General features: G+C 54.2%; 11 protein-coding genes across 11 annotated transcripts; 3 read left to right on the forward strand and 8 right to left on the reverse strand.

Moving 5' to 3' along the window:
• Window positions 1–415: 415 nt before the first annotated feature.
• On the forward strand, window positions 416–1,885 carry ASPACDRAFT_26407 (alpha-mannosyltransferase; the record flags this gene model as incomplete). The annotated part of the gene is made up of 1 exon (XM_020199420.1): window positions 416–1,885. One exon carries the CDS (start codon window positions 416–418, stop codon window positions 1,883–1,885), a length of 1,470 nt encoding a protein of 489 aa, XP_020058007.1.
• A 485-nt stretch (window positions 1,886–2,370) lies between these two features.
• On the reverse strand, window positions 2,371–2,874 carry ASPACDRAFT_41930 (uncharacterized protein; the record flags this gene model as incomplete). The annotated part of the gene is made up of 3 exons (XM_020201005.1): window positions 2,371–2,472; window positions 2,537–2,658; window positions 2,727–2,874. The coding sequence occupies 3 exons, from the start codon at window positions 2,872–2,874 to the stop codon at window positions 2,371–2,373; spliced, it is 372 nt and encodes a 123-aa protein (XP_020058008.1).
• Window positions 2,875–4,246: 1,372 nt separating this feature from the next.
• ASPACDRAFT_26506 (protein-transporting protein BCP1) lies at window positions 4,247–5,272 on the forward strand (the record flags this gene model as incomplete). Its single annotated transcript, XM_020199428.1, has 3 exons — window positions 4,247–4,333; window positions 4,417–4,653; window positions 4,718–5,272. 3 exons carry the CDS (start codon window positions 4,247–4,249, stop codon window positions 5,270–5,272), a joined length of 879 nt encoding a protein of 292 aa, XP_020058009.1.
• Window positions 5,273–5,590: 318 nt separating this feature from the next.
• On the reverse strand, window positions 5,591–7,337 carry ASPACDRAFT_77374 (mitochondrial 37S ribosomal protein mS47). The gene is made up of 3 exons (XM_020204952.1): window positions 7,183–7,337; window positions 6,990–7,130; window positions 5,591–6,909 (listed from the first exon to the last, which is right to left on the reverse strand). The coding sequence occupies exons 1-3, from the start codon at window positions 7,234–7,236 to the stop codon at window positions 5,725–5,727; spliced, it is 1,380 nt and encodes a 459-aa protein (XP_020058010.1). The 5' UTR covers window positions 7,237–7,337; the 3' UTR covers window positions 5,591–5,724.
• A 436-nt stretch (window positions 7,338–7,773) lies between these two features.
• Window positions 7,774–8,980, reverse strand: ASPACDRAFT_1867338 (mitochondrial 54S ribosomal protein uL4m). Its single transcript, XM_020197897.1, has 2 exons — window positions 8,813–8,980; window positions 7,774–8,702 (listed from the first exon to the last, which is right to left on the reverse strand). Exons 1-2 carry the CDS (start codon window positions 8,894–8,896, stop codon window positions 7,908–7,910), a joined length of 879 nt encoding a protein of 292 aa, XP_020058011.1. The 5' UTR covers window positions 8,897–8,980; the 3' UTR covers window positions 7,774–7,907.
• A 252-nt stretch (window positions 8,981–9,232) lies between these two features.
• On the forward strand, window positions 9,233–10,563 carry ASPACDRAFT_59337 (mitochondrial 54S ribosomal protein mL38; the record flags this gene model as incomplete). Its single annotated transcript, XM_020203436.1, has 2 exons — window positions 9,233–9,770; window positions 9,839–10,563. The coding sequence occupies 2 exons, from the start codon at window positions 9,233–9,235 to the stop codon at window positions 10,561–10,563; spliced, it is 1,263 nt and encodes a 420-aa protein (XP_020058012.1).
• Window positions 10,564–10,703: 140 nt separating this feature from the next.
• ASPACDRAFT_41935 (putative mitochondrial inner membrane protease subunit 1) lies at window positions 10,704–11,301 on the reverse strand (the record flags this gene model as incomplete). Its single annotated transcript, XM_020201006.1, has 2 exons — window positions 10,704–10,877; window positions 10,942–11,301. The coding sequence occupies 2 exons, from the start codon at window positions 11,299–11,301 to the stop codon at window positions 10,704–10,706; spliced, it is 534 nt and encodes a 177-aa protein (XP_020058013.1).
• A 585-nt stretch (window positions 11,302–11,886) lies between these two features.
• On the reverse strand, window positions 11,887–13,023 carry ASPACDRAFT_1855041 (OBAP family protein). Its single transcript, XM_020197421.1, has 3 exons — window positions 12,583–13,023; window positions 12,023–12,484; window positions 11,887–11,955 (listed from the first exon to the last, which is right to left on the reverse strand). The coding sequence occupies exons 1-3, from the start codon at window positions 12,791–12,793 to the stop codon at window positions 11,930–11,932; spliced, it is 699 nt and encodes a 232-aa protein (XP_020058014.1). The 5' UTR covers window positions 12,794–13,023; the 3' UTR covers window positions 11,887–11,929.
• A 121-nt stretch (window positions 13,024–13,144) lies between these two features.
• On the reverse strand, window positions 13,145–14,649 carry ASPACDRAFT_77377 (uncharacterized protein). Its single transcript, XM_020204953.1, has 9 exons — window positions 14,563–14,649; window positions 14,408–14,495; window positions 14,285–14,356; window positions 14,190–14,223; window positions 13,902–14,112; window positions 13,725–13,816; window positions 13,517–13,651; window positions 13,433–13,459; window positions 13,145–13,382 (listed from the first exon to the last, which is right to left on the reverse strand). The coding sequence occupies exons 1-9, from the start codon at window positions 14,585–14,587 to the stop codon at window positions 13,299–13,301; spliced, it is 768 nt and encodes a 255-aa protein (XP_020058015.1). The 5' UTR covers window positions 14,588–14,649; the 3' UTR covers window positions 13,145–13,298.
• Window positions 14,650–14,866: 217 nt separating this feature from the next.
• Window positions 14,867–16,681, reverse strand: ASPACDRAFT_77378 (rRNA-processing protein LAS1). Its single transcript, XM_020204954.1, has 4 exons — window positions 16,488–16,681; window positions 16,190–16,329; window positions 15,494–16,027; window positions 14,867–15,424 (listed from the first exon to the last, which is right to left on the reverse strand). The coding sequence occupies exons 1-4, from the start codon at window positions 16,605–16,607 to the stop codon at window positions 14,989–14,991; spliced, it is 1,230 nt and encodes a 409-aa protein (XP_020058016.1). The 5' UTR covers window positions 16,608–16,681; the 3' UTR covers window positions 14,867–14,988.
• A 173-nt stretch (window positions 16,682–16,854) lies between these two features.
• Window positions 16,855–18,401, reverse strand: ASPACDRAFT_116617 (uncharacterized protein). Its single transcript, XM_020195999.1, has one exon. It carries the CDS (start codon window positions 18,359–18,361, stop codon window positions 17,192–17,194), a length of 1,170 nt encoding a protein of 389 aa, XP_020058017.1. The 5' UTR covers window positions 18,362–18,401; the 3' UTR covers window positions 16,855–17,191.
• Window positions 18,402–24,941: the final 6,540 nt, after the last annotated feature.

Below are 24,941 nucleotides of genomic sequence, written 5' to 3' on the forward strand. Positions count from 1 at the left end.
CGAGGTCAATTGAGACCGACATTCATAACTTGAAAAAGTGCTAGCTGTATGGCTGCAAGTGTCCGACTATCCCCAGTCTGACTTTATCCACCCACTATCCTTCCGATCGATCAGCGTTTGAGGCCTTCCAGAGCCCGATAATAATCCAGGCCGTGATTCGCATCTCTCCTGGGAGAACAACATCGCCGCCAATCCTTCCTACACAACCCCCTATTCCCAAATTCGCCTATCATGTTGGCCCCTGCTTGAATGCACTGCACGACTACCTGCTATTGAATGATACTTCCAGTGTCTCCCCGTACCCACTGGACAAACCTTGCGATCGACGAAACGAGACCAACCAAGAAACGAATTGCCTTCGTGAAGACTGCTAGCCGGCGAACCTCTCGATTGAGACGCGGTCTCAGATACCAAGATGCCGATCCTTCGACCGGGTAGACTGAAATCTTTCATCACGGCCACCGGCGCCTTACTCCTCATCTGCACCGTTTATGTATACTGGGCACCCCCGCCAGCGTCGGTAGTCCCCAGTACGGTCTTCGAGGTCCCTCTAGTCGAACGCCAAAATGCATTCTGGAAGGTCTTGAAACCGATCCTCGAAGAGAGTGGACCAAACTGCCCATCGCCTGGGCACACCAACGATGCCGGCGCCGTCGGCTTCGACGCCACGTCCACCGACCCTCGCCCCGACTTGACAACCCTCGAAGAAAAGGACCTACATACCATGGAGGAGGCGCATGCACGCTACATCGAGGCGTGTCGGACAGCCGAGAAACTGCGACCCGTCCACTCGCCCGGCACTCGCGGCGTGGTTTCGACGGCGGGGGGAACCTACTTCCCCGTGTTTCTGTCATCGCTGCGGATGCTCCGACGCTTGGGCTCAACATTGCCGGTGGAAGTATACATGAAGGACACCGACGAGTACGAAAAGCAGATCTGCGATGACATCCTCCCCGACCTGGGCGCACGGTGCCTGGTGCTCTCGGACGTGGTCGGCAAGAACGCCATCGAGCACTACCAGCTCAAGATCTTCGCGGTACTGTTCTCCTCCTTCGAGGAGGTCATCTGGATGGACGCCGACTGCTTCCCGCTGACCAAGCCCGAGGTGCTGCTGGACGCGGAGCCCTTCAAGTCGGCGGGGCTGGTGACGTGGCCGGACTTCTGGGCGATGACCGCGTCGCCGCTCTATTACAACATCTCGCGGCAAGCGATGCCGCCCATGTCGGCGCGCGCCTCGTCGGAGGCTGGGGCGTTTTTGGTCTCAAAGAAGACGCACCAGATGACCCTGCTCCTGGCCGCGTACTACAACTACTACGGCCCGTCGCACTACTTCCGGCTGCTATCGCAGGGGGCGCCGGGCGAGGGCGACAAGGAGACCTTCGTGCAGGCAGCCACCGCCGTGGGCGAGCCGTTCTACGCGGTCAGCGAGCGGGTGCAGGCGGTCGGGCACGCCAAACCGGGCGGCGGGATCTCCGGGTCGGCGATGGTGCAGACGGACCCGATCGCGGACCACGCGCTGACGAGCGCGGGCCAGTGGCGCGTGCAGGACCCCGCGGTGGCCCCCGCGCCCCCGGCCTTCTTCATCCACGCCAACTACCCCAAGTTCAACCCGGGCGAGAAGGTGTTCGGCATGAAGTGGGAGACGGCGCCCACGCTGCGCGCCGACGGCTCCGACGGCCGCGCCTGGCTCGTCCCCGAGGACACCGTCCAGCGGTTCCGCTACGACGTCGAGCGCGCCTACTGGGCGGAGATCAGGAACGTCAGCTGCGACCCCGCCATCAGCTTCTGGACGTGGGAGCGCAAGGACGAGATCTGCGAGAAGGTCGAGGCCTACTGGGGTAATGTCTTTGCCGAGCCGCACGACGATGATCCCAAGTTTGGTTGATGAGCGCCTGATCCTGTTTTCGCTGAAAGTTGATACCACAAACAGTTGTTGTTTTTTCTTCTCTTCGATCTGACGGATATGCGTTATGAATGACAGCGGTTCGGGACGGATCGTTGTGTACATCTTACGTTTAGTTACGATTCTACACTGATGCATATTTTGTATAATCTTCATTCATGATACCTTCTATCCCACGATCTTGTCTTAGGGCATGGCTCATCCTCTTCATGATAGATGCTAGCAGAATAGTGCCAACATATATCAAGGGACCCCCACCCCCCACGCACAACTCTTAAAGCCAATCCAAAACCTCAGACCACTCTACACCAGACACTACAAAGCCCAGAAACCTTATCATTGCATATCCAAATCAATCATCATTCAAAAAAGAAATCGTCATCACATATCTTTAACTGATGAAATAACACCGAATTCCAACCAGAATATTATACATAAAGTCCAGCTTCAGGCATTATTTTCAGAATCTAGTGCTTGATGCCCTTCTCCTTGAGTCTCTGCTCGTCCTCGGCCTTGAGTTCGGCGTCGATCTGGGCGCCCTTGGAGGGCTTGTTGCCGTGGAGCTTGGCCTTGGGGGGTTGAGGTTAGTTTTCCTGGATTACGGGGCAAGCGGGCAAGGGGGCGAAAACGTACAGGCTTCGTGGGGTCCTGCTTGCTGAGCTCGGCCTCGGGGTCCTTGGTGAAGTTGTGGTGGTGGTCGCTCTCGGGCTTGTTCTCTTGGGAGGCGAGCTTGTTGGCGATGGAGCGTTGGTCCTCTGCAGTGGTACAGGGTTAGGATGTCGGTCCGGGAGGAGAGGGGGAAGGGGAGCAGAGGGACACGTACTGGAGTCAAGGTTCTTGTGGCTGTGAGTCTGGCCCTCGGCGTAGCGGGTACGCTCGTTCAACTCGGCCTGGGGGACGTTGCGCTGGTCACCGGCCTCGTAGATGGCGCGGTTGCCGACGCTGGACTGACCGGATCCGGAGGTAGACATGATGGTTTGTTGTGTTGTGTTTGTGGTTATTAAGGAAGATAGAGGTATTGTTTCAGGTTGATGGGATGGATGTTGTGATCGCAAGTGTGTTGTCTGACTGAATGGATGAAAATGTGCTGTGCAGGCCACTTTATAGACCTCTGTCGAGGGTAGGATGAGCCAGTTGGTGATGTCATGGGGGAGTGTCGCTGAGATCATACCCCGGTGGGGAACGCACCGCACCCACTTTCTGCTCGGTGCCAAAACCGCTTTTTTTTTCGCTCTCTGTTGCGTGCTGATGATGGATGATGTAGTGCTGCTGCTCTTTTCTTGGGCAAATTACCCAATAGCTTGTTGCATAATCGACGTCTCTCTCCTTCCCTCCAGTTGTAGTTGACGGCATTGATTGGACCCTGGCTGGTCCCGGTCAGTCTCGGCGGGTTTCGATTGGAATCTTTTCCGAGTCCACGACCAGGGGAAATTGATGGAGCGAGTGATCGATCCTGGATCGGATCTTTGGGCTTACTCATGCCCCGTTTGTGGTTAATGTGGGCGTGACTGGCCTCTTGTTCAATTGTTCATGTTCAATTGTTGATCCCTCCGTAGACAAGGTGATATGCTCTGATATCATGGGTGGTGGTTTAGGAGCTCTTTGCTCCGGAGGTCGGTGTCCAAGAAGTCTATCCATTATTCCACATTGCATGATGGAGCTTATCTCGTTAGATTTGCTCGTCCTCAAGCAATCTATCTTCACACTCTGTTGTCGTCACTTGTTGGGCTGCCAATGAAGCTGTCCATGACCGCCCAATGGTATCTGCAAGATCACCATCTCAGTGATCTTGTTGTTGGTTTCTCCTTAGATGGAAAGCACCATACGTACGATCGAAGTGCCTCATGAACGAGTCTTTTAAGCATTCAATCACACAGCTGTCACTTCCAAGCATGAGCTCCAGCGTTGGTGCGTGTTGGTGTGTCGACTGCTTGAGAACACAATGCTGAAACTCCGCCTCGGCGGACTGTGCGCAGTAGAAGTGCACATAGCGTCGAGTGCATAGCATCGAGTGCATAGTATCAGGTGGAATGAACCCGCAAAGCTGGAACAATAAACCATTATCTCAAAGAGAGACAGGCTGTGTGTACCGGACACGAAGCACACCAAGACCTCGTAAAGATCCTAAGGCATCCACAAATTGAAGCCAGCGATAAGTTGTGGTTATCGGCGATAAGACACTGTCTATCGATAATGAACCAAAGCGGTTAGTAGGGGACCCGCGGCCGGGCTCCGAGCAACTTTTTGTTTCGCTCCGCCTTAACTACTACTGTACGATCGATTCTCCTCTGCATACATTCATTCCCACTCCACACAAACACAAACACAAAGGAGACAGACACAATGGTCAAGCGCAAGGAAATCAAAGACACCGACGTCGACATGGGGGGTACAGATCCCCGTGTCGAGAACGACTCCGACTCCGACGAGGTTTGTTTGCGCCCACACCACTATTTCAGAATACCCCCTCAAGAAAGAAGACACAACCAAACTAACTCAATGGACTCGCAAAGGACATCGACATGGTCAACGTAGACTTTGAATGGTTCGACCCCGACCCGGAAGTCGACTTCCACGGCCTCAAGAACCTTCTACGCCAACTCTTCGACAACGACGCTCAAGACCTCGACATGTCGGCCCTATCCGATCTGATCCTCTCGCAAGCCTGGATGGGCTCGACCATTAAGACCGATGGCAAGGAATCCGACCCCTACGCCTTCCTAACGGTGCTCAACCTCCAAGAACATAAAGTCAGTTGCCCCTGCACCCCCTCAAGCCTTCCACCACAACCAATACTAATCCCCCAAATCAAAGGACAAACCCATAATCCAATCCCTAACGCGCTACCTGCACCAAAAAGCCACCACCAACCCGGCCCTCAGCCCCCTCGTCCCTCTTCTCTCTGCGCCCCAAAAAATCGGCCTCATCCTCACCGAGCGCCTCATCAACATGCCCGCCGAGGTCGTCCCGCCCATGTACACGATGCTGCAGCAGGAGATCGCCCACGCGGTCGCCGACAACGAGCCCTTCGACTTCTCGCACTACCTCCTCCTCTCTAAGACCTACGAGGAGGTGCAGTCCAAGCTGGACATGGAGGAGTCCCGGCCCACGAAGAAGGGGAAGAAATCTTCAGCGGCAAAAACGGATCGGTTCTTCTTCCACCCCGAGGATGAGGTGCTCGAGAAGCACGCCCTCTGCGCGGGCTCGTTCGAGTACTCCCGGAAGCAGGATGATGGGCATTCCGACTCCAAGCGCGCGTTCCAGGAGTTGGGGATCCGGACGAAGGGGAGTTTGATTTTGATTGAGCGGGGACGGTTGGAGGGGGCGGTGAAGGCGATGGCGGAGTATGTTGGGGCCGGGGGGCAATAGATTTCTGGCTTTTGGTGATCTGGGGGATAAAAATTAGGATATATAATGGATGGATGGTTGGATACGTCTGATGGCTGGGCGTTGTTATTGTGATTCAGTGTGTAGGTGTAGGTGGTGGTGTGGCTTGGTGGTTGTCTCTTTCATGTAGAATATGTGCGTGCATTTGTAGACGGAGACGTACACAGTTGAAGTATAGTACACAAGAGCAAACCCCAACATGCACTCTATCTACTCCGTGATTATCAAACTGCCCTACAGTTCTAGAGCTACAGACGCAAACCAACACCATCAAGTAGAAACTTTAAGTCTAACTGTATCAATCACAGTCCACATGAATATTCAGTCCGCAACAAAAGAAACTCCCAATCACATACATATAACTATACACAATCCCAGACCGGTGCTACATAATTACTCCCTTTTCAGTGCTTTCTTTCAAGATTCCACTCTTTCTATTTCCAGAGCCAGACGCCATCCTTGCTCCGGTGGGCCTTTCTTCTCAGAACCTCGGTCACCTTCTCGCGCACACCCGGTTTGCCGCCAGTCAGACCGACAAAGTGCTCGATCGGGTCATCCTTCTTGCTCAATTCGCCGCGGACGTACCTCCGGATGCTCGCCTCCGTGGGCAGACCGTAGTGGTGGGGGTAGTCGTTGTAGTCGCGCTCGCTCAGCAGCTCGATGCGGGATTCGCCCTCGGGGAGCGTGAAGAAGCGGTCGACCATGTCGGTGGTGACCTCTTCCAAGGAGGCGGGCTGCCAATTGGGTCTACGCTTGTGGACCAGAAGGGCCTCGACGCCCTCGTTGAAGTCGGGGTGCCGCATGAACTGGGAGGCGATGTGGGCCTCGCGCTGGAAGGCCTCAGAGATGGACCACTCCTTGCCGACGCGCATCTGGCGCAGCGCGACCTTGAGGGAGGTGGGCGAGCGCTTCGCCAGCGTCTTCAGGGTGTGCTCGGCCCACCCGGTTTTCGTCCGCTGCAGGGCCTCGATGATCCCTTCAACCGTGTTGTGGCCGAAACAGCGGTCGATGGCCTCCCGCTTCGAGCCGCCGAGCTCTACCTTGGTCGACTCCGGCAGGCCCGTCGAGAACTCTGCAATGGTGCTGTTGACCAGGTCCAGGCGCTCCGACAGCGTGGCGTAGTCCTGGAACACCAGCTCGGACAGACGCTGCGTCAGCTTGCCGAGCATGCTCGAGTCCAGGTAGTGCGTGGCGATGCCGGCGAACAGGACCTGGGGCCCCCGCAGTTGCTCCGAGGTCAGAGCCAGGTAGGTGCCCAGCTCGCCGTCCAGCCGGGGCAGGAAGAACGAGGCGCCCACGTCCGGGAAGAAGCCGATGTTGGTCTCGGGCATGGCGAAGACGGTGCGTTCGGTGGCAATGCGGAACGGCGCGTGGGCGCTGAGGCCCACCCCGCCGCCCATGGTGATGCCGTCCATCACGGAGATGAAGGGCTTGGGGTAGGTGGCGATGAGGTGGTCGAGCTTGTATTCTTCGCCGAAGAACTCGCTGGATCTTTTCGGCCCCTCCTCACTCTCTCTGTTCTGCTTGGCCAAGCCAACAACATCTCCACCGGCGCACATCGCTTTGTCGCCGGCTCCGGCCACCATGATCACGTTGGCAAGCTGAGACTTCTTGTATTCCTATTCGATCGTTCAAGCTTGTTAGTACCCGCCAAAGGGCCGCTTGAAGGGAGAATCGAATCGGAGGGACACTCGCTTACCTGCAGGCGAGGGGTGATTTTGTTGACCATCGACCAGTTCAAGGCATTGAGCTTCTCGGGGCGGTTGAGCTCGATCAGCCGCACGCCGTAGAGAGAGCTGAATAGAACGTCGTCCTCTGCGGGGATGGGAGCGCTTTCCATCTGGAATCGATTAGCATCCAAAGCTCGATTAAGAACAATTGACTGAGCGTACATTGGTAGCAGAAGCCGTGAAGGCTCGGTTGGTGACTTTTGCGCGGAGAGGCATGGTGGTGGCTGGTGAAAGCCGCGAGATCCAGCTCGACGGCGTTGAAAACCGGCAAGCACTGTGTCGGACCAACATGAGGCAGACCACAGCCGGTATTTAAGGGGGAGGAGAAGTGGACTAAAGGAAAGGAGGAGGGGGAAAGAGAGGGGAGGGACTGGAGGGACTCGGGAGGGGGAGTTTGGGTCCTTTGAGATGATTCAATAGGAGGAGGAGAGGCAGCTTTCGTTCGGGTTCTCCGCTTTGCAATTGACCTCGGAGTTTTTTTCGCGCCCATGATTTTCCTCGCCGGCCAGCCGCGGCGCAATCGCCTAACGGCAACAGATTGCCGTGATTTTCTTGATTTTGATTGAATTCGTCTCGACTATGGTTTAGTTTGTCTAGTAAAGTTCATTGGGTTGTCTCTTTTACAGACATTTCGGACGCAATGGCTCCGATTCAAAGCATCCATCAGCACCTCTGATACCACCATCACTACCTACACCTACACCTACACTCCATAGCATGATACGCACGTAGGATAATTGAAACGAACAGATTTAGGACCCATCATACACATTGCTCAATTCTATTTGTACAATCAGAGAAACCGTATCTCGGTTAGAAAGCAAAATCACACCCATACCGAACAAACAAACACAAAGAAAAATCCCCATCGCCAACTAAACTGCAATTCAATACAAGGCCCGCCTGGGCTCGTTCTGCAAGTCCCTCGAATGTTGGGCCAGGATGCGGTCCAACGCCTGCTTCTCGATGACCAGACGGCCCGTCTCCAGTAGATCCTTGACATCCACGTCGCGACGGTCCAGGATCTTCGCATGCTCGCCCACCTCGCGCACCAGACCGAAGAGGTTATCGTTCACCCGGTCCGTGATCAACGTCGACCGGCCAAACTCCCGACCCCAGCAGTTGGTCTTGAAGATCTGCTGGACCAGGTAAGGGGTGGCGTCCTCCGGCAGCGCCATCTCGTTGTCGATGATGATGAGCTGGCCCCGCTTGTAGCGGTAGCTGAGGGCTATCCGCCAGGCCTGGTCGTAGATCTTCCGGGGCAGGTCCGTCGAGAAGTCCCGCGGATGAGGACCGAAGGCGACACCTCCTCCCTTCCGGATGGGGGACTTCTTGTCACCGGCACGCGCTCTACCGGTACCCTTCTGGGCGAACAGCTTCTTGTTGCTGCCGTACACATCTTTCCTCCACTTGGTGCTGGCGGTACCTTGTCGGGTCGCGTCACCCTCGTAGATGACGGCGCGGTGCAGGATGTCTTTGCGGAGGGCCATGGACAGGTGGTTGCGGGGGTATTCGACGAAGCGCAGGGGTTCCATCGAAGGGAACGAGTAGGTGGTGGCCTTGACCGGCTCGGGGTTCCATACGGGCTTGGGGACCTCTCGCGTCAGGTGGTCAATGGGGGCGGTGGCCTCGGTGGCCTCGGTGGCCATCGAACGGGACAGAGACTTGGTCAGGCATCGTTGCTATCAGTGAGAAAGAAAGTTGTCAGTATGCGTGCGTTATGAATTATACGTCTTTCGTTGGATCTTCAATGACATCGAGTTAGACCAAGGAAGAAATTAGGCCGGCCTACCGTGGTTGTCTCAGCCCCGGAGAGCAGACCCCCCGAGCTGCGAGTGAGCCGCAGGAGGGCGCGAAGAGCGTCACTTCCAGCCATTGTAGATGACAAATAGCAAGAAAGTCCTTTGGAGGATCAACCTGAACGGAGGACAAACGATCGCAGGGTTGGTCGCGGGCGGAGGGTAGAGGGGGAGAAGCAACAGCAAAAGTTCGGGTGGTTCTGGCACTAAACCGCCTTGAGGCTTGGCCACACCCGACGAAAAAAGTTCCGTCCGGCCAGGAAAGGAAACCTCTCGACTTTGCAGTGCCGGCTTGACCTGGGGAAATCCTTCCTGTTGTCTCTTATCACCACCCACACCACCACCAGCTCCTCCTCTTCCTTCCCTCTCCCCTCTTAAATTCCCTAAATTTCACCCTCATCTTATCCCTCAAGATGGCCCATTGTGAGCGGGCTTCGAAGCCCTTGCTCCAATGCCTGCAGAAGACCTACACCAAGGGTCTTCCAGGTCTCCAGCTGCAGTCCACCCGCGCCTTCCAATCGACCGCTCTGGCGCGCGAAGAGGCTCAGACCGAGACCAGGTCGCAACCCTTCTACAAGGCCCCCGATCCGGCTACGGTCTCCCACCCCCGACTGGAGCGGAAGCTATTGCGCCAGGGTGTCGCCCCGATCGGATCCCGTCGTCGTCGCGTGGCCCTCCAGGATTCTCTCAACATCCCCTTCGAGCAGCTGCCCTACCAATGTTTCCAGGAGGCCCGGAAGATCCTGGTGGCGGACCGCGAGGAGAAGCTACGCGACATCACATCGATGCGGGAGAAGATCTCGAGGCTCGAGGGTTTGTCAACCGAGCAAGCCGGCGGAGAGCAGGTGAAGAAGTCCAAGCTGCGGGCCATGGAGCTGCACCTGGAGCACCTGAAGATCCAGGCGGATATCAACGACCCGCTGGTGAAGAAGAAGTTTGAGGATGGACTAGGTGAGAATTTTTGGTTCAGGTTGTTGTCGTTTCCGCTAGACTAATTGGGCCGCTGTTGTTTGTTGCAGGTGACATGAGCAAGCCCATCTACCGATTCCTGGCCGACCGCAAATGGCGAGAGTACCGCCGCAAGATTCTCGTGCAAAGAATCACACAGATGAAGGTGATCCCGGATGTCATCCCGCACTGCGAACCCACCCTGGACACGAAGCTCTACTTTGGCCGCCGGCAGATCCAGCCGGGCGAGTTTGTCGACTCGAAGCTGAGCACGGAGGCGCCCAAGCTGAACGTGCAGATGTTTGAGGCCGGCGAGAAGCTGGTGACCATCGCCGTCGTCGACCCCGACGTGCCCAACGTCGAGACGGACGGGTTCGATTTCAAGATGCACTACCTGGCCGTCAACGTGCCGATCTCCGCGGTAAACACCAAGGTGGATCTGTCGCAGCTGTCGACCGAGTCGCAGGTGGTCTTCCCGTGGGCGCCCCCGGTGGCCCAGAAGGGCAGCCCCTACCACCGTCTGGCGATGATCATCTTCGAGCAGAAGGAGTCGAAGCCCTTGGACTTCGCGGCCGTCAAGGCCAAGGAGACGGCGCGCGAGAACCTGCTGGCCCGCGCCCTGGAGTCCCGGTACCAGCTGAAGCCCATCGGCGCGCACCTGTTCCGCACCCAGTGGGACGACTCAATGTATGAGGTGATGAAGTCGATCGGGTATGCCGATGCCGAGATCGAGCTCCGCCGGGCGCCTGCCGAGCGTCTTCCTTACAAGCGCCGCAACCCGGCCAACATGCGGTGATTTTCTTGGTTTTGTTTCGGGTGTTGTATTGTACAAGAGAGCTTTATGTATGAATATGCACAAATTTCCTTCCCAACTCCAGACTCCAGCCATGCTTGTAGAAAAGTTGTACAGTGCGTTCCTTCACTTCAATCCTCCTTTCAATCCAACTGCGCCGGCTTCAACGTATTTTCCACCCACATCATCCGCGAAGGGGGCCACACCCTCGCGACAATCTTGCCATTAATCAACCCCATGGGGATGGGTCCGTAATTTCGCGAGTCTCTCGACCAGGGGAGATTATCACCGGCGAGATAGACATGTCCTTCGGGTACCTACACGGACGAAGCGTTAGCAGGAAGCCCATTGCCCCCCCCCCCCCCCCGAACAAAAACTCACCCGAATCATCTCGCCCGTCCCCCCAGCCTCCGTACTAAACGGCAGATCCCGACAGACCAGATCCCCCGGTAGCCCGATCACGCGCTTGGCGCCGTTGACTCCCAGGAAGGAGGGGTGGTAGAAGCGCACGACGTCGCCGACGGCGACGCCGCGGCCGTGGCGGTGCACGCGCGAGATCAGCAGGTAGTCGCCGCGCGGTTGGAAGGTCGGGTACATCGAGGGGCCCTCGCTCAGCTGCACGGTCACCAGGTGCTCCCAGACCAGGGTGCAGGCGCAGAACAGGCCCAGCCCGTTGAGCGTGAGGCGGAAGACGTGCGCGGGGGTGCTGCGTTTCAGGGTCGCGCGGAGGAGGCGGTCCATTGTGCTGCCTGCCTCTGCCTTTGCCCCAAGGTGTGTTTGCGAGAGGTGAGTGGTGGGTATACTGTATGGTGTTCTACTGCTCTGTATTGTACTACGGACAGCGGACGGAGGAGGGTCCCGCGCCGGAGCGGAGGGGAGGGGATGGGTGATGGGGCACGTGACTTACCGGGTATATAAAGAGCGGGTAGCTTTCGCACACTCTTCGAACTTTTTTTTCTTTCCTTTCCGCTGTCATGCAAGATTCGACAATTGAGTCGATTGACCATTTGCCTCGCACTCGGCTTTGCCGGTTCAATGCTTAATGCTGCATTGACCTGCTACAGCTACATCTTGAACTAAGTAGTTCCGCTTCTAAAATTGCTAGAGCTCACCGCTGCCGAAATTCAACACCAGAGCGCGTGAGTGTGGACAGTGAAGCAAGATGAATTGTACAGTTTCTCACCCTACGGGGTGGGGGACTTCCCTGAACGATAGCCCGACCAGGACCCCATTTAACTATGGGAATGGGCGGTTGGGTGGTAACGACGGGAGACAATCATATCATTATCGTAAATTCTGTTAGAAGAATCGAAGTCACATTCATTATCTTTGCACATTCTCTCATCTTGTAAAACCCGTAGGAATCCTGTCACTCCTCCCACATCGCATCCGCATCTACTCAAAGCACACCCAGTTAGCCAGCGTGCCACACCCCCCCCCGCACCGAAGGAATAAAACTCACCAGGATGCAAACCCCCCTCCACCTCCCGCAACCCCTCCCTCACTTCCCTCTTCCGCTTCCAATCGACCCCAAACCTCTCATCCCTCCCTTTACACAACTCCTCCATGCCCCCCTCCCTCGCCACCTTGACGCGCTCCTCCGACGTGAAACTCGCCATCAACTCCGGTGCCCCCATCGGCACGGCATCTCCGCGATCCACCTGCCAGAAATGATACGTCTTGCCGTACAGCGGGATGATGTCCTGCATCTCGGCCGTCTCGGCCGTCTCCCAGATCGCCTGGGGCACCCCCGCCGGCGCCGGCATGACCAGCATCCCCGATTTGACCTCGAACTCGTGCGTGTGCCAGAGTCGTCGTTCCTCCGGGGGGAGAGTGTTGTAGAGTTTGGGCGTGATCATGTATTCTACCCCCAATAGGCGGGCGGTGGGGCTGGGGCTGTCGTAGAGGAGGCATTGTCTTATATCTTTTCCGGTAGTAGGGGGTTAGTTTTGGGGGATGCTGGGGGTGGTAGGATGGGGAAGTTCTGGGGTTTGTGAAGGCCCCGGGGGCAGGCAGACTCACCCTCCGTGATATGCGAACAGTAGTGGTTCGCCTCCACGCAGCGCGTCTTGTCCGAGGCGTACACGTGGAAGGCGTTCAGGTGCGCGCAGATGTTCTTGACCGGCGCGAAGTCCTGCACCATGCTGGCGCCGGTCTCCAGCACCCGGCTTTTGGTGCTGAGGGGGTCGCCGGGGAGGGACGGGGTGTGGTGGTCGTGTTGGTCGTGGGACATTGTGCGGCTGTTGCTGTAGTCGATGGACTGGGCTTGGTTTAGGGTGTGGAGGTATGAGAAGCAGTGCTTGAGTAAAGAAAGCTATCTTATACGGTGGTAGCTTCTCTATACTCTTCCAGCATGTGGTGTCTGATGTCTGACGTCACGATGATTGAGTACAATGCTAATGCATGTAAACATGGCAGCGGGGATTTCACTGCAAGGTCAACGTCGGCGAAGTCACTTTCGGCGAGGATAGATCCTGCTATTAAGCGCAGAGGGGGTTGGCTGGATCGGGGTATGGTCATATGCTGTGGAAGCTGGGTTACTTGGCTGGGACTATAGAATGTCGATGAAGATTTGAATGGGGCTAAATAGCCAGAGTGACAACAAATAGTCTCAAGCATAGTCACTAGTATGGACAGCCCAATGCTTCCACTTCTCCACCTGTCAATCATACTACATCCGTCGCCGTTATACATCGCCACCACCCACCAACACCTAACCTAGAAAATACAGACACACCCTACATGGCATTCTTCATCTCCCGCAACGCCGCCATCACCTCAACCGGGTTCGTCTTTCCAGTCTTCTGCTGGATCTCCGGGTCCTACTAAACGTCAATCCCCATTCCCAACCCATCTAAGGTAGGTGACTTACATTGACGCGCATGAACACATTGTGAAGCTAGAACAAATATCCAAGTCAGCCGTCCTTCCACCTTTCAGACGAAAGAAGACCTACCTTCTCATCCCCAATCGTAAACTTCCCCTGCGTCTCCTGATTCGCCTCGGCAAACGCCTCCAGCCTCTTGATAGGCTCGGACTGCGACACCGCCAGACAGAACTTGACGTTGGCCTTGGTATATTCATGTCCCGGCTGGAGCCACTGCAGTCAGCATCACTCATCCCCTCTCTTTGTCTCTCTCACCCCCCAAAGAACGGAAACGTACATAAACCTTAGTATCATCCGGCAAAGCCGCCAGCGTCTCATTCAACGCCTTGTGCATCTCCGGGGCCGTACCCTCGAAGAACCGACCACATCCTACAGCACCATACATCATTAGCTCGAACACCCCCCCCCCTCACACACCACCAACACTTCAGAATCAAGGGGGAAGGAAACTCACCCCCGATAAACAACGTATCCCCCGTAAACACCACCTTCTGGTCCCCATCCTGCATGAAATAGCAGATGCTGTCCTGCGTGTGGCAGGGCGTGTGCAGGGCCGTGACGGCGATGCGCTCGCCAATTCGAAAAGTCTCGCCGTGCGCGGGCGTCTGCGTCACGGACTGGCAGTCCTTGCCGCCGATGACGGGCAGCTTGCCGAAGGTTTTGAGCTTGACGGGTGTTAGTTCGCAGCCGATAATCCCTGGGGTAGACAAGGTTGGTCCTTGATGGTAGAGTGCAAACTGACCAGCTCGTTGTTGCCGCCGGCGTGGTCCCAGTGGCTTTTGGACTGCGTTAGCATTGTTCTTTACAAGGGAGAGCACAAGCTGGAACTCGACTCACTGGTGAGTGTTGACGATCGCGGTGAGGTCGATCTTGCCGGCTTTGATCTGCGATTCTAGTTCGGGGGTCACCCTAGAACCACGGTCAGCGATGCACTGTACAGTACATCAACTGCAAACCTACTCGGGCGGGTTGGCCGGGTCAATGATGACCGACTGCTTGGTGGGCTCGTCGGTGACCAGGTAGGCATAGTTGTTGCCCTTCCCGGTCCCTTTCGACGGGAATTAGCAACCATGACACACAGCAGACAAGTGTAAACATGATTCGGGTAAACTTACACATCGGAATCGATTGGATATGCATGGCTCTGGCGGATGCGGGGTGGATGAACCTCGTAGGACGGAATCTGGCAGCTGAGAGGATCGTTCTCGTGAAGTTAAGGGACATGAGGGGTTGACAACACCGGTTGATTATGAGCAGCTGATTGCGATGCGGGGGAGAGATTGTTAATCCATCATCATGAGATACAACCGTAAGCAGTGATTGGAGATTACCTCATAGGTCGACCCGGTTCCAGCTGGGGCCCGCTTCAGCCACGTGTGGCTGAGTCGGTATACAACCATCAATGCAGGAGGTGAGGTTGACATTCATCTTATTACCCAATAGCACTTTTCATGGCAAGTTTGTCACAATCTTGGTGTAAAAAAAAGATAGCTATCCATTTAAACAATTCTCCCCGAAAGGTCCGAGATCTTAATACCCCACTAAGTCCCTAAACTCTTTAACGGGTACAGAACATCCCAGCAGTACACCATCTTCCGCGTCGTCGCAGCAGAGCTCCTCGTGCGCCCTGAACCCTCGCCATCAACCGACGGCACCCCCTCGTCCTGTCTCTCGGCCAGCCTCTCCTTCAGCAAATCCGTCCAATGGTTCGCAATCTGCTCACACACGGCCAGCATATACGCATACGAGACCAGCCGTCTCCGCGACTCCCACTGCGCCGACCCCAAGATGTGGTCCAGCCACAAATAGGCACCTTCACAGCGGACATCGGTCTTCGCCTGATCTGGCCGTGTCGTGAGCGCCAGCGCATTGGCCAGCTCCTCCGTCAGACTCGACAAGAACGTAGGCTGCGCATCTGCGATCATCTGCAATAACGGATCCCACATGTCGAACTGAGCAGCCATTGCCTCTCCCATTCTGTCGACCTTGATCAGCACTCCCACCCTCCCTTCGCGAGCAGAATCGAACAGAGAATAGGAAACTCACCTCCGGCCTCCCGGAACCAACAGCGAATCCTGCACCAGCACACTCGATAAAGCAGCCACCCCGCGCCCCGACGACCGACACGTCGACACCACCTCACCGGCAACGGCATTCAAATGCTGCTGGACCTTGCGTTTCTTCCGCGGGGGTTGCTGCTGCTCTCCCTCAGCCACAATCTGCTCCAGAGTATCCCGAAGCGTCGACTTGAGCGGTTCGAGATCGGCTTCTTCGTCTTCCTCTTCTTCTTGCTCGGCCTCTTCCCCTCCCGCAACACGCTTCTCTTGCACCCCACTCACAGAAGCCCCCACGGCCCCAAAGCCCGGAACCGACGCCTCAGTCTTGGCCCAGTAATAATCCCACAGCCACTCCAGGGACCGCTGCGACGCGTTGCGCAGCACCGTCAGCGACGGGAGCTCGCGGTGCGTGGCCTCGTGCCGCAGCTCCACGAACGAGGCGGGGAGACCCAGGTCCAGGGCGCGCTGGAACATGGTCCGGCGGACACCGCCGAGCTTGGAGTCGACGAGGCCCGTTACGAAGCTGTGCGAAGTAGTCAGTTAAAAGGATAACAGATATTCGTACAGGAGAGATAAAAAAAATAAAGTGATTGGTTAGGGGAAGGGACAAACAAAGCTCAAGCTCCCCCGCACATGGCAGAATCACCCCCAGAAAAGCGCGCCAAAAGAATCAGTGAAAACATACCGACAGAAAGCAGCCGCATAGGTCGCGCGAATGGAGAAGATGGAGTTCTTCTGCGCGTCATCATGGAGAATCGCATCCGTTAACAAGGCGGTCGCCTCGACGGGATGGGGGAGGTTGCCTCGCAGCTTCCATGCGCTGACCTGGAAAGTGGGAGTTAGCTTTTACTTCTCATTTTTACCCAAATATCGTCCTGTATAGAAAAAGAACATGTAGGTCGGGTGTCAGGGATTCCGGGCGCGGGAGCTTTAGGGAAGTGATGGGATGGGATGTGATGTGCTGGAATGACATTCTCACTTACTGTGGCGCAGGCCCTGGATCGCATGTCGGGGCCATCGTATAGCGGCGGAGGGTAGAATTGATTCCGCACCACCAGTAATTGGGATTGCTCCTTCCACGGCGTGAAGATGACTTTGGCCATGATGACGCGAGAATCAAGTTGCCTCAAGTCGAGGTTGAGAGGTTTCACTCTGCTTCGTACAAAGAGGTTATTTCTCCTTCTCTGCGTGTCAATTGACCTTGAATCTAGACCTGGTCGTCTACATATCAAAGGCCGCGGTGATTTTATTTGACGGCGGAAAGGTTTTTCCAGCCGATGGGCCGGGCCCGGGGGGGTTCGGTTCTCACCGTCCGCGTCTGGTCTCTTCCCTTTCGTAACTGCCAACTAACTCATCAACTACCTACTCCCTTTCCCATCCTTATGTTTACCTACCAAAATAATTATTGTGCACTCATTGATCATCATGGTTCATCATATTTGTCATCCCTGAGGATGTCTTCATTCATTGGTGCTACAACACCCAAGGACTCTCTAATCCATATAGTCATCATAAAAGAAAGGAATAGTTCCAATCAGCCATCCCGGGTATTTGGTACATGTAAAACGCCGGTCGAAACCAAACAAACAATAAAGAAAGAAAAACACAACTCCACGCTATGCAATGCTGAATAGCGAATACAGGATTCATAAAAAAATGTTACAGGCGGATGAATGCTTTCTGAAAATCAAATCCAGCCATAGCCATAGTTGACGCAGGGCTGGCTGGCCATGTTGATGAGCGGCTGAGATCCGACCATCGCATGTTGCTCGAAGCCATTTTCCTCGAAGAAGAATGATTTGTGCATCATGTTCGCGGCGGGTTTGACGGGATGCTGACTAACAGAGTGTTGGGGCTGACGGTTAGGTGCCGCGCAGCTGGGGAAGGCGGCTCCCTCCTGCTCCTGAGGGGCGGCATCATCGACTTCGTCGTCCTCATCGTCGTCGTCGTCCTCGTCGTCCTCGTCTTTGTCCTCCGCATCGTTGGCCGAGGGAGTGAATGTCTCTTCCAACTTCAAGCCCTTGCCAGACAGACCCAGGAGCGAAGTCTCGCTCAATGCTTCGGGGTTGCTATACAGGCCCATGCCAACGAGTTCGTCTTCCGAGTTGGGCTTGGCGGTCAGATCGTCATCTGGACGCTGGATGGGAAGAAACTGAGGGGTGGCCGGGCCTGTCAGGCATCCCGAGGATGGCACGCTCTCGTCATAGGTGGAGTCGGCGACGTAGGCAGAAGGCATGCTGCTGTGCATAGAAGCCATGTCGAATGACCAGCAATCTGACATGGGCTCAGTCATGGCGGGCATCGTCGAGTGACTTGTCTCCCAGGAGACGGGATCCTCTTGGACAAAGGCGCACTGGTGAAGCGGCAATTGATCTTGCTCGCCAGCGAAGAAAGGAAGCCCATTGGCGTACGAGGACAGCATGTCGTTGCCTTCGAGGATAGCCGGGGCGGTGGGGAGTGGCTGAGGGCACATGCCTACGGCGGCCAGGCTGTCCACAGTGGTCGAGTTCGCGAAGTACGGGTCCGTCGCGAAGGTAGACGAGTCCATGACTGGATGCCAGCTCATCGGACGGTTGCGACTACTCCGGGAAAAGGCGGATGCCAAAGCGGCAGGGTTGAATGGGGCTTGGTAGCCAGGGTACACGGTCGAACTGTGAGGCATGGTCGTCGTCCTCCGTCTGCCAGCAGAAGCAGGACTGTTGCCGGCACTCCGGGGCTTGGTCACCCGTCCGGTCTGCTTTGGCCTAGGGAAGGCATGGATCATGTCGCGAAAGGTCGCAGAGCGCATGCATGGTTGGTTGTTGGAGGCCCAGGCTGGGTCGACGAATGGGGCTTGAGGTTGCCAGCAATCGGCCATTGAGGATAAGTGTGGGCGGTAGAGCGGAATAGGGATAGGTATGGTCCTGAGAGGAGGTGAAGGTGAGGTTGAGATTGAAGGTAAAGAGGTGGTGGACAGTGGGCATGAACATTCATAAATATAGGGAAGGCAGGATGGGGGGGGGGCATTGGGAGAAGGGAAGAGGATCTCCGCTTATATGAGTATCAAATACGGGATAGGACCCATGGATGACTGCAGGAAGCAGTAAGAAGGATCTCCGAAGTGATAGACTGGGGTTCGAGACTTATCATCCACAGATGACACAGGGGGGCGTGAGGGTCACAAGGCGTTGAGGCAAGGTACGGGAAGCAAGTGCGTGCGTGCGTGCGTACTAAGGTTAGGCCGGTTCCAGTCCCTTAGATTGATGATTGTTCGGCAACAATCCCAGAAGTATAAGGCGATAGGCAGAAGAAAGTGACGGATGATAATAATAATTAATTTAATAGACCCGAATTAGGCATGGGTGATACATGGCGCTGTGGAACGTAGCCTATGTGAGTATGTAAGTACTTACATGGGCACATTTCTTGATCTACCATCCGCCCCAGTTCCACGATCCATTCGGGTTACTAACCACGACTGGTGCAAAGTGGTAGACTAGACTACTCTAAGTGTAAAGTGTAAAATGTAAAAATGTGAAAAAAGGATAGACACACGCTGGGATGACACGACGTTGACACTAACGAAAACAGACTAGTAACAGGCCAGGGCAAGACATGGGATGAGTGGAGCACTGGAGGTAGTCGTACTGTCGTAGGATGGACCACGGCTAGGGAAGGAAGAAAGGAACGAAGGAAGGGATCCAGCCTGGTGGTGATTCAGATGAGCCCATGCCACACGATGTCGAGATCCACTTCACCCACCTGTCTTGACTCGGAGGCAGAGAGAAAATAGTTATAAATCAAAAAAAAAAAAAAAAGAAAAAAAAAAAAAGAACAAAACAGACTTTGGAACTACGGACCCATGGGTACTCGTAGAATGAGGGTGACGATGGATGATGATGGTGGTAGCGTGTAGCGTACTCCGTACTATCTAAGTGGGGGGAAGTACTCAATGTTGATAGTGGGGATGATCAGACCCATTGGCCAGTCGGTAGTAAAGTGAATGATTGAGTGCAGTGTAGCTAACTTGAGTGTAGCTAACTAGTAATTCAGTTATGGAGGTGCAGTGCAGTCCGTCCACCATCTAAGAATGGGGGGAAACCAAGAGAAAATAAATTAAACCAGATAATAAAAAATAAAAAACAAAAACAGAGGAGGGAATGGGAAACCGGGGCACGGACAGATGATCATCATTGGATAGGAAACTGGAATCGGGGAAGACTCTAGCCAGGGAATCCCAAGCCAAGCCACCAGCAAGCAGCAACAGCAGCAGGATGGCCGGGATGGAAGTTCAAGAAGGAACCAGAAACTGGGACCTACCACGGAGCAGATACGGAGAGAAAGTCTGCGCGGTGGGTCTGGGACATGCCGAAACTAAACCAAACTAAACATGGGAGAGAGAGTAGAGAGAGAAAGGCAAGCCCGAGACTCAAGCAGTCAGTCTGGGGCTAAATTGAGCAAGCCACATTACTTACTCGTAGATGAGTCCCGTACGCAGTTACCTTACCATACACTGATGGGTACCTCCGCACACTTGCGACCCACGAGTAATGGATCATCAGCAGCCTGCATCGTTGCCTCCTTCTCCTTCTCCTCCTCCTCCTTTACTCCTCTTTTGTCCGGTATTGGAAGCGAGGATTGGATGCTCAGACAGTAGGAATCATTTGTGCGATCTGATATATCGGCAGAGACTGCCCAAACCCCGAAGAAATGCATTGGCTCGTCACAGAATGTGTTGCTGCTGCTACTGCTGTAGCTAGTATGGGGTAGTACTACCGTGTAATCTTCAGTACAGACTGGGATACGGTAGATAGTTGGTCGGTCGATTGATTACGCACCCCAGCGATGCTTGATGACATGCCCTTCCTAACTTACTTCGCGCCCTTCCCCTCCTCAACATCATCATGTCCTCCGTGCAATGCCGAACGGATGCTCAGCTCAGCTGCAATCTCGGCTTACAACCAGGGATAGATAGAGGAGGGGTCAGTCTCGGGCCTGCATTGGCTCATTTTGACTGTCTGCCTAGCAGGGACCACGACAAGCTAACACCTATCTACTGTACGGAGTACTCAAGCCTCCCTTTCCAAGTCAGACTGTCAGTGCGTAGGAGGACGGTTCGACCATTCAACCACTCCAGGCGCCGGAGGAGCAGGAATTGAAGGTCAATCAATGTCTTAGTCACCCATTGAAGGAGGGATGCCTCAAGTTGGCAACCTTAGCGGCGAATGACCCACGATCCGACCCGATCATCAGCATCATCATCATCATCAATCACTCACTAACAAACCCTGTGGCGGGCCAACAGGCCAACACCTTTTTTGGTCACGACATCTCTGTAACTATGGAGTACTAGTCTAGTTATCTAACCCCGTGCCCCCTTCCAACTCTGTAACTCTGTCTCTGTCGAGCGAGACTCGAGCGAACCTTCGGTGGTTTCTCATCCAGCACTAAACTCCACCATCTGTATTACATTGATTACTTCTCAATAACTTACACATGCTCCTTCTTTCCCCCTCCTTCTTTGCTGACTCCTTCCCTCTCGTGCTTTTCTTGTTTGTCAATACTCGCAAGTGACCTCCCTTCTGACTTGCCGTCTCGTTTTTAGTCCCCACAAGTTCACCGTTTTCAACGCGTCACAACGCCCGTTACGCAAGGGTTACAATAACTGCCTGGATCAAGACACACTCGTAACCGAGCCTTGGACTAGATGACTATTCGGCACTTGCTCATACAAATCCCCAAGCAGGCAAGCAAGCAAGCAAGCAAGCAAGCAGCAACACCTACCTACCTACGGCAGTCTCACTGCCTTTGTTCAGCCCGCAACACTACTAAGTACTACTTGACTGGACGCGCACAAAATCGAAATGGAAAACCCTTTTCTCTCCCCGCCGACCGTTCCGTTCCGTTTGTTGGCCTTGTCATCGGCATCACCGGACGCGCACTGCACATTGACTCCATCCATCCGGGGAGGGGCGAGATTTAGGCTTTTACGTAGTTTGCCATGTAGGTGGTGCAACTATTCCTGTCCAGCCGAATTTGCCATCTCGGTAGAAGATAGCCTGGATCATCAGATCAACATCCACGAGTATACATTTCCGTCTACGACTTTACCTACTACAGTAGATCACAACTAATCACCAACTCCAGAACCATGTTACATAACGCACTTCAGCAGAGATCCCAACCCGGTTGTGATAATCCTCCCCACTAGTTGGGACCTAAACACAACCAAGCTATTTTAAGGGGAACCAGGCGGGGGAGGCAAATGGATGAGTTTCTGTCTCTCTCTCATTTCCGTCTGGTATACGGAGTAATTTACTACAGAGTATATACCATATACGATAAAGTCACCAGTTTTTCATCGACAAAGACAAACCCAATAATGCAAAACCAAGATGCGATGCCAAGGAACCAAAGAATCGGGGGCGGTGCCTTATCATTTTATGACATTCTCCACAGGACAGGGACAAGAGAGAGCCAGCCCACCTACTGTTTTAATTCTGTACCCTTTTTTACGGAGTACATACTGTTGGTATGTATAACTTCCAATTGTCCATCGATGAATGAGGTTCGTGTCCGTGGGGAGTACTGCAACTCAACATTGTCGAGTTGCAGATCACATGTATCATCCAGAACCCATCCCCAAATCTCATGCCGAAATGTACGAGTGTGGGCTTCGATCGGCGGGTTGTACTCAGTAAGATGCGCCTGAAAATGAAAAGAAACAAAAGCAAGTAAATCCGCTCCCCCCCCTCCCCGCCTGCGGACTTTTTTTCTTTTCGGTTGGGTTCGGGGGACTCAAAATACCTTCACCGAAAGAATGACAGGAGAGAGAGACACAGTAAGTTACCCTAAGGAGTACTGAAGGAGGGGGATTCATTGAAGGGAAGGGAACCTAGAGGGCGGCGGGGCCCAAAAAAAAAAGCGTTAAGTTACCAGAGAGAGAGCAGAGCGGGAACTTCGGCAATCAAAGAGAATGACAACATTCTGGCATAACTTCAAAGGAATTGCTTAATCCACTCTCCCCTCCCCTTCACCCCTGCGAAAATGAAATGCAATATGGTGGTGATGATGAGATCTAGAGTAAAGGGAATCAGTTATAGGGCTTTGTGACCAGTCAGACGGACTGACTGCCACTAAAACTAATCATAGCTTAGCTGTTCATTATTGTCTTGACTACGGGTGCCGCCCAACCCATTATGACGAGTTTCCGCGGCTGCAACGCCCCGCAGTGAAGTCTCCGTGCAAATGACTGCCACGCTATGTCATCCATACCGGTAGTAATAATGGGTTTGGGTCCAATGTTCAACCGATGAGCGATAGTCTAGTTAGTTTGCACTTGATATGCACATTGAACAAAGGGGGCGGGCGGCGGAGGATTATCCCATTGATTAGTTGTACAGTACCTACTGTACTACTCCATAACTACGGATACTGTTTGTAGACTTTAATGTAGTGCTTACACATGGGGAGGATGAGCCGATGGAGACCATTTCCAGAACAAGGGTTGATACCGGACTGGGACAGATTTTCAACGGAGCTTTACCACTTCCAGTTCAGAGCCCGGGAGGACCCCCGTCCAGAGCCCAGGTACAGGAACTTGAAGGCTGAACTTGAAGGTTCTTTCTCAGCATTGGGCTTCTTGTGCTGGTAGCCGATTTGGGCCTTTCTTTTTGAGGGACATGTTAATTTTTCTTTCTCTCTTTTTTTTCTTCCCCAGTCACCCCGTTTTTGTCTTCCGTTTTCGACCCTCTCTGCCTGGAAAATTGGTCTTCCAACGCAAAAGTGCCTAACCCTGCCTGCATCGGGCCAAAGGGTAATGGGTAACAGACCTTCCCGCTAGTAATCAAGTGAGAGCAATCCGCATTTTCGTGGCCGGTGATCAGCTTGGTGGAACAACTGACTTACAAGGGCTAGGTGAATGAAGCACAAGCTGTGTGCTGTGGTTGGAACCTGTCCCTGGTCCGAACCCATGTCCTCAGCCCAGCTCCCCGGGGAGAGAGGCGTTGTTGGGGTCTAGTCACTTCACCTGGGCTGGAACTAAGGTAGAAAGAAGCAAACGGCCGAATGAAAAGGGCCCCGGAATGATATTCAGACCAAAAAAAATTCCTCCGTGCGACGGGTTGGGCGGTTGTAATCTAGACTAGACTACATCATATCATTGATGATTGAACGCAAGTGATCGGACAATTGAGATCATCGCCTAGCTCTGACTACAAATCAGAGGCCGGAGATTACAGGGAGGGGCCATCGGAACGCATGTGCAGGGCCCACTCGACTGCAGGGGACGGACGGTGCAAAGAGGGAAGAAAAAGAGACGAACAAGATTCCAGAAGGTCAGGGGTCAGCTTTGTTCTCTCTCGGACGGGGCTTAGAGGGGCAAAAAAGGGAAATTCCACAGTAATCAAAAGGGAAGGAAGAAAAAAAATGGCCGAGGTTGTGAAAATGAGGCCATTTTAGTGCAAGTGGGTCTCTCTCTCGACTGTCTCCGAATCTCCGTCTTCACCGCGGCAGTCGGCCGGGGTTTCCCAAGACTTTTTCAGCTGACTTAGCTGCCTTTTTTTTCCTTTCCCGCCGTGTTAATGAGTTGGCTGAAAACGGATGGGAAATTAGTCAGATAGCCAACGTGATCCAGCCTAGACTAGACTGGAGGCCCGGGGCCATGTATCAGTAGGGGATCCCTTGGCTGTCACTGTTGCTTTGAGGTATACGTACGTATACAGTAGTACTGTGTACCACCGTACACCATAGCGTTCCTAGCCAGTTTTCTGTAGAGCATTCCGCATTCCGTACTTGATATTAGAGGTGTACGGATTACAAGCAGGGGAGCTCGGCAGGTCAGCTCACCTCAGCGCAAGACCTGTGATATACTCTATGCGTCTCGTGAAAAGTGTATGATGATTTACTCGAGATTGGCGTGTTGTACTGTACTCAAAGAGTACTTCATCGACCATGCTGATCATTACCGACAGAAGACCCGCTACTCCGCTATTGCAAACAGCCCAGCGCAGTCTGGAGACTAAAGATCGGGCGCAACAACTACAGCCCTGCGTTGGCGTTGATTGTCTATGCTTTTGGCGCTTACTGAGAAATACTCATAGTACTGGGCAACTTACCGGTAGTGCTTAGGTTTCAAGCAGCCAGGGGGCGGATCATTCTTGACGGTGGAAGGTACCGTATATCACCATCAATGCGGATGTTGCTGCTACCGTATGCATCTTGATTGGGTCAAGACGCAGACGAATTCCAAGTGTGGAGAAGAGCGCTATGCCAATCTTTATCGATCTCCTGCACAGTTGACCTTTCCTTTGTCGAGATCCGAGCTCTGTGACGCTGCTCTCAATCAAATGGCGGTTATCAGGGTGGCAAGGATTAGCTATGGAGATATGGGGATAGTCGCCCGAAATATCGACCCTCGGATAATTCGATCGGAAGGCATGCTGCTGTGCTACTGGTCT

The sequence above is a fragment of the Aspergillus aculeatus genome, assembly GCF_001890905.1.
Source record: "Aspergillus aculeatus ATCC 16872 unplaced genomic scaffold ASPACscaffold_5, whole genome shotgun sequence".
NCBI lineage: Eukaryota > Fungi > Ascomycota > Eurotiomycetes > Eurotiales > Aspergillaceae > Aspergillus > Aspergillus aculeatus.

Bases quoted from the DNA above. Each gene is read 5' to 3' on its own strand.
- ASPACDRAFT_1867338 (XM_020197897.1), bottom strand. From the start codon at position 8,896: ATGGCTGGAAGTGACGCTCTTCGCGCCCTCCTGCGGCTCACTCGCAGC. The intron at 8,703-8,812 runs GTAGGCCGGCCT...TCTCACTGATAG, and splicing joins CCGGGGCTGAGACAACCACG to CAACGATGCCTGACCAAGTC.
- ASPACDRAFT_116617 (XM_020195999.1), bottom strand. From the start codon at position 18,361: ATGGCCGATTGCTGGCAACCTCAAGCCCCATTCGTCGACCCAGCCTGG.
- ASPACDRAFT_77378 (XM_020204954.1), bottom strand. From the start codon at position 16,607: ATGGCCAAAGTCATCTTCACGCCGTGGAAGGAGCAATCCCAATTACTG. The intron at 16,330-16,487 runs GTAAGTGAGAAT...CCCACTTTCCAG, and splicing joins GATCCAGGGCCTGCGCCACA to GTCAGCGCATGGAAGCTGCG. The intron at 15,425-15,493 runs GTGAGTTTCCTA...CAAGGTCGACAG, and splicing joins TTGGTTCCGGGAGGCCGGAG to AATGGGAGAGGCAATGGCTG.
- ASPACDRAFT_77377 (XM_020204953.1), bottom strand. From the start codon at position 14,587: ATGCATATCCAATCGATTCCGATGT. The intron at 13,652-13,724 runs GTACGTTTCCGT...CAGTGGCTCCAG, and splicing joins CGGATGATACTAAGGTTTAT to CCGGGACATGAATATACCAA. The intron at 13,383-13,432 runs GTAAGTCACCTA...GACGTTTAGTAG, and splicing joins ATGTGTTCATGCGCGTCAAT to GACCCGGAGATCCAGCAGAA.
- ASPACDRAFT_1855041 (XM_020197421.1), bottom strand. From the start codon at position 12,793: ATGTCCCACGACCAACACGACCACCACACCCCGTCCCTCCCCGGCGAC. The intron at 12,485-12,582 runs GTGAGTCTGCCT...CTACCGGAAAAG, and splicing joins CTGTTCGCATATCACGGAGG to ATATAAGACAATGCCTCCTC. The intron at 11,956-12,022 runs GTGAGTTTTATT...TGCTTTGAGTAG, and splicing joins GGAGGGGGGTTTGCATCCTG to ATGCGGATGCGATGTGGGAG.
- ASPACDRAFT_77374 (XM_020204952.1), bottom strand. From the start codon at position 7,236: ATGCCTCTCCGCGCAAAAGTCACCAACCGAGCCTTCACGGCTTCTGCT. The intron at 7,131-7,182 runs GTACGCTCAGTC...AATCGATTCCAG, and splicing joins TCACGGCTTCTGCTACCAAT to ATGGAAAGCGCTCCCATCCC. The intron at 6,910-6,989 runs GTAAGCGAGTGT...ACGATCGAATAG, and splicing joins AAATCACCCCTCGCCTGCAG to GAATACAAGAAGTCTCAGCT.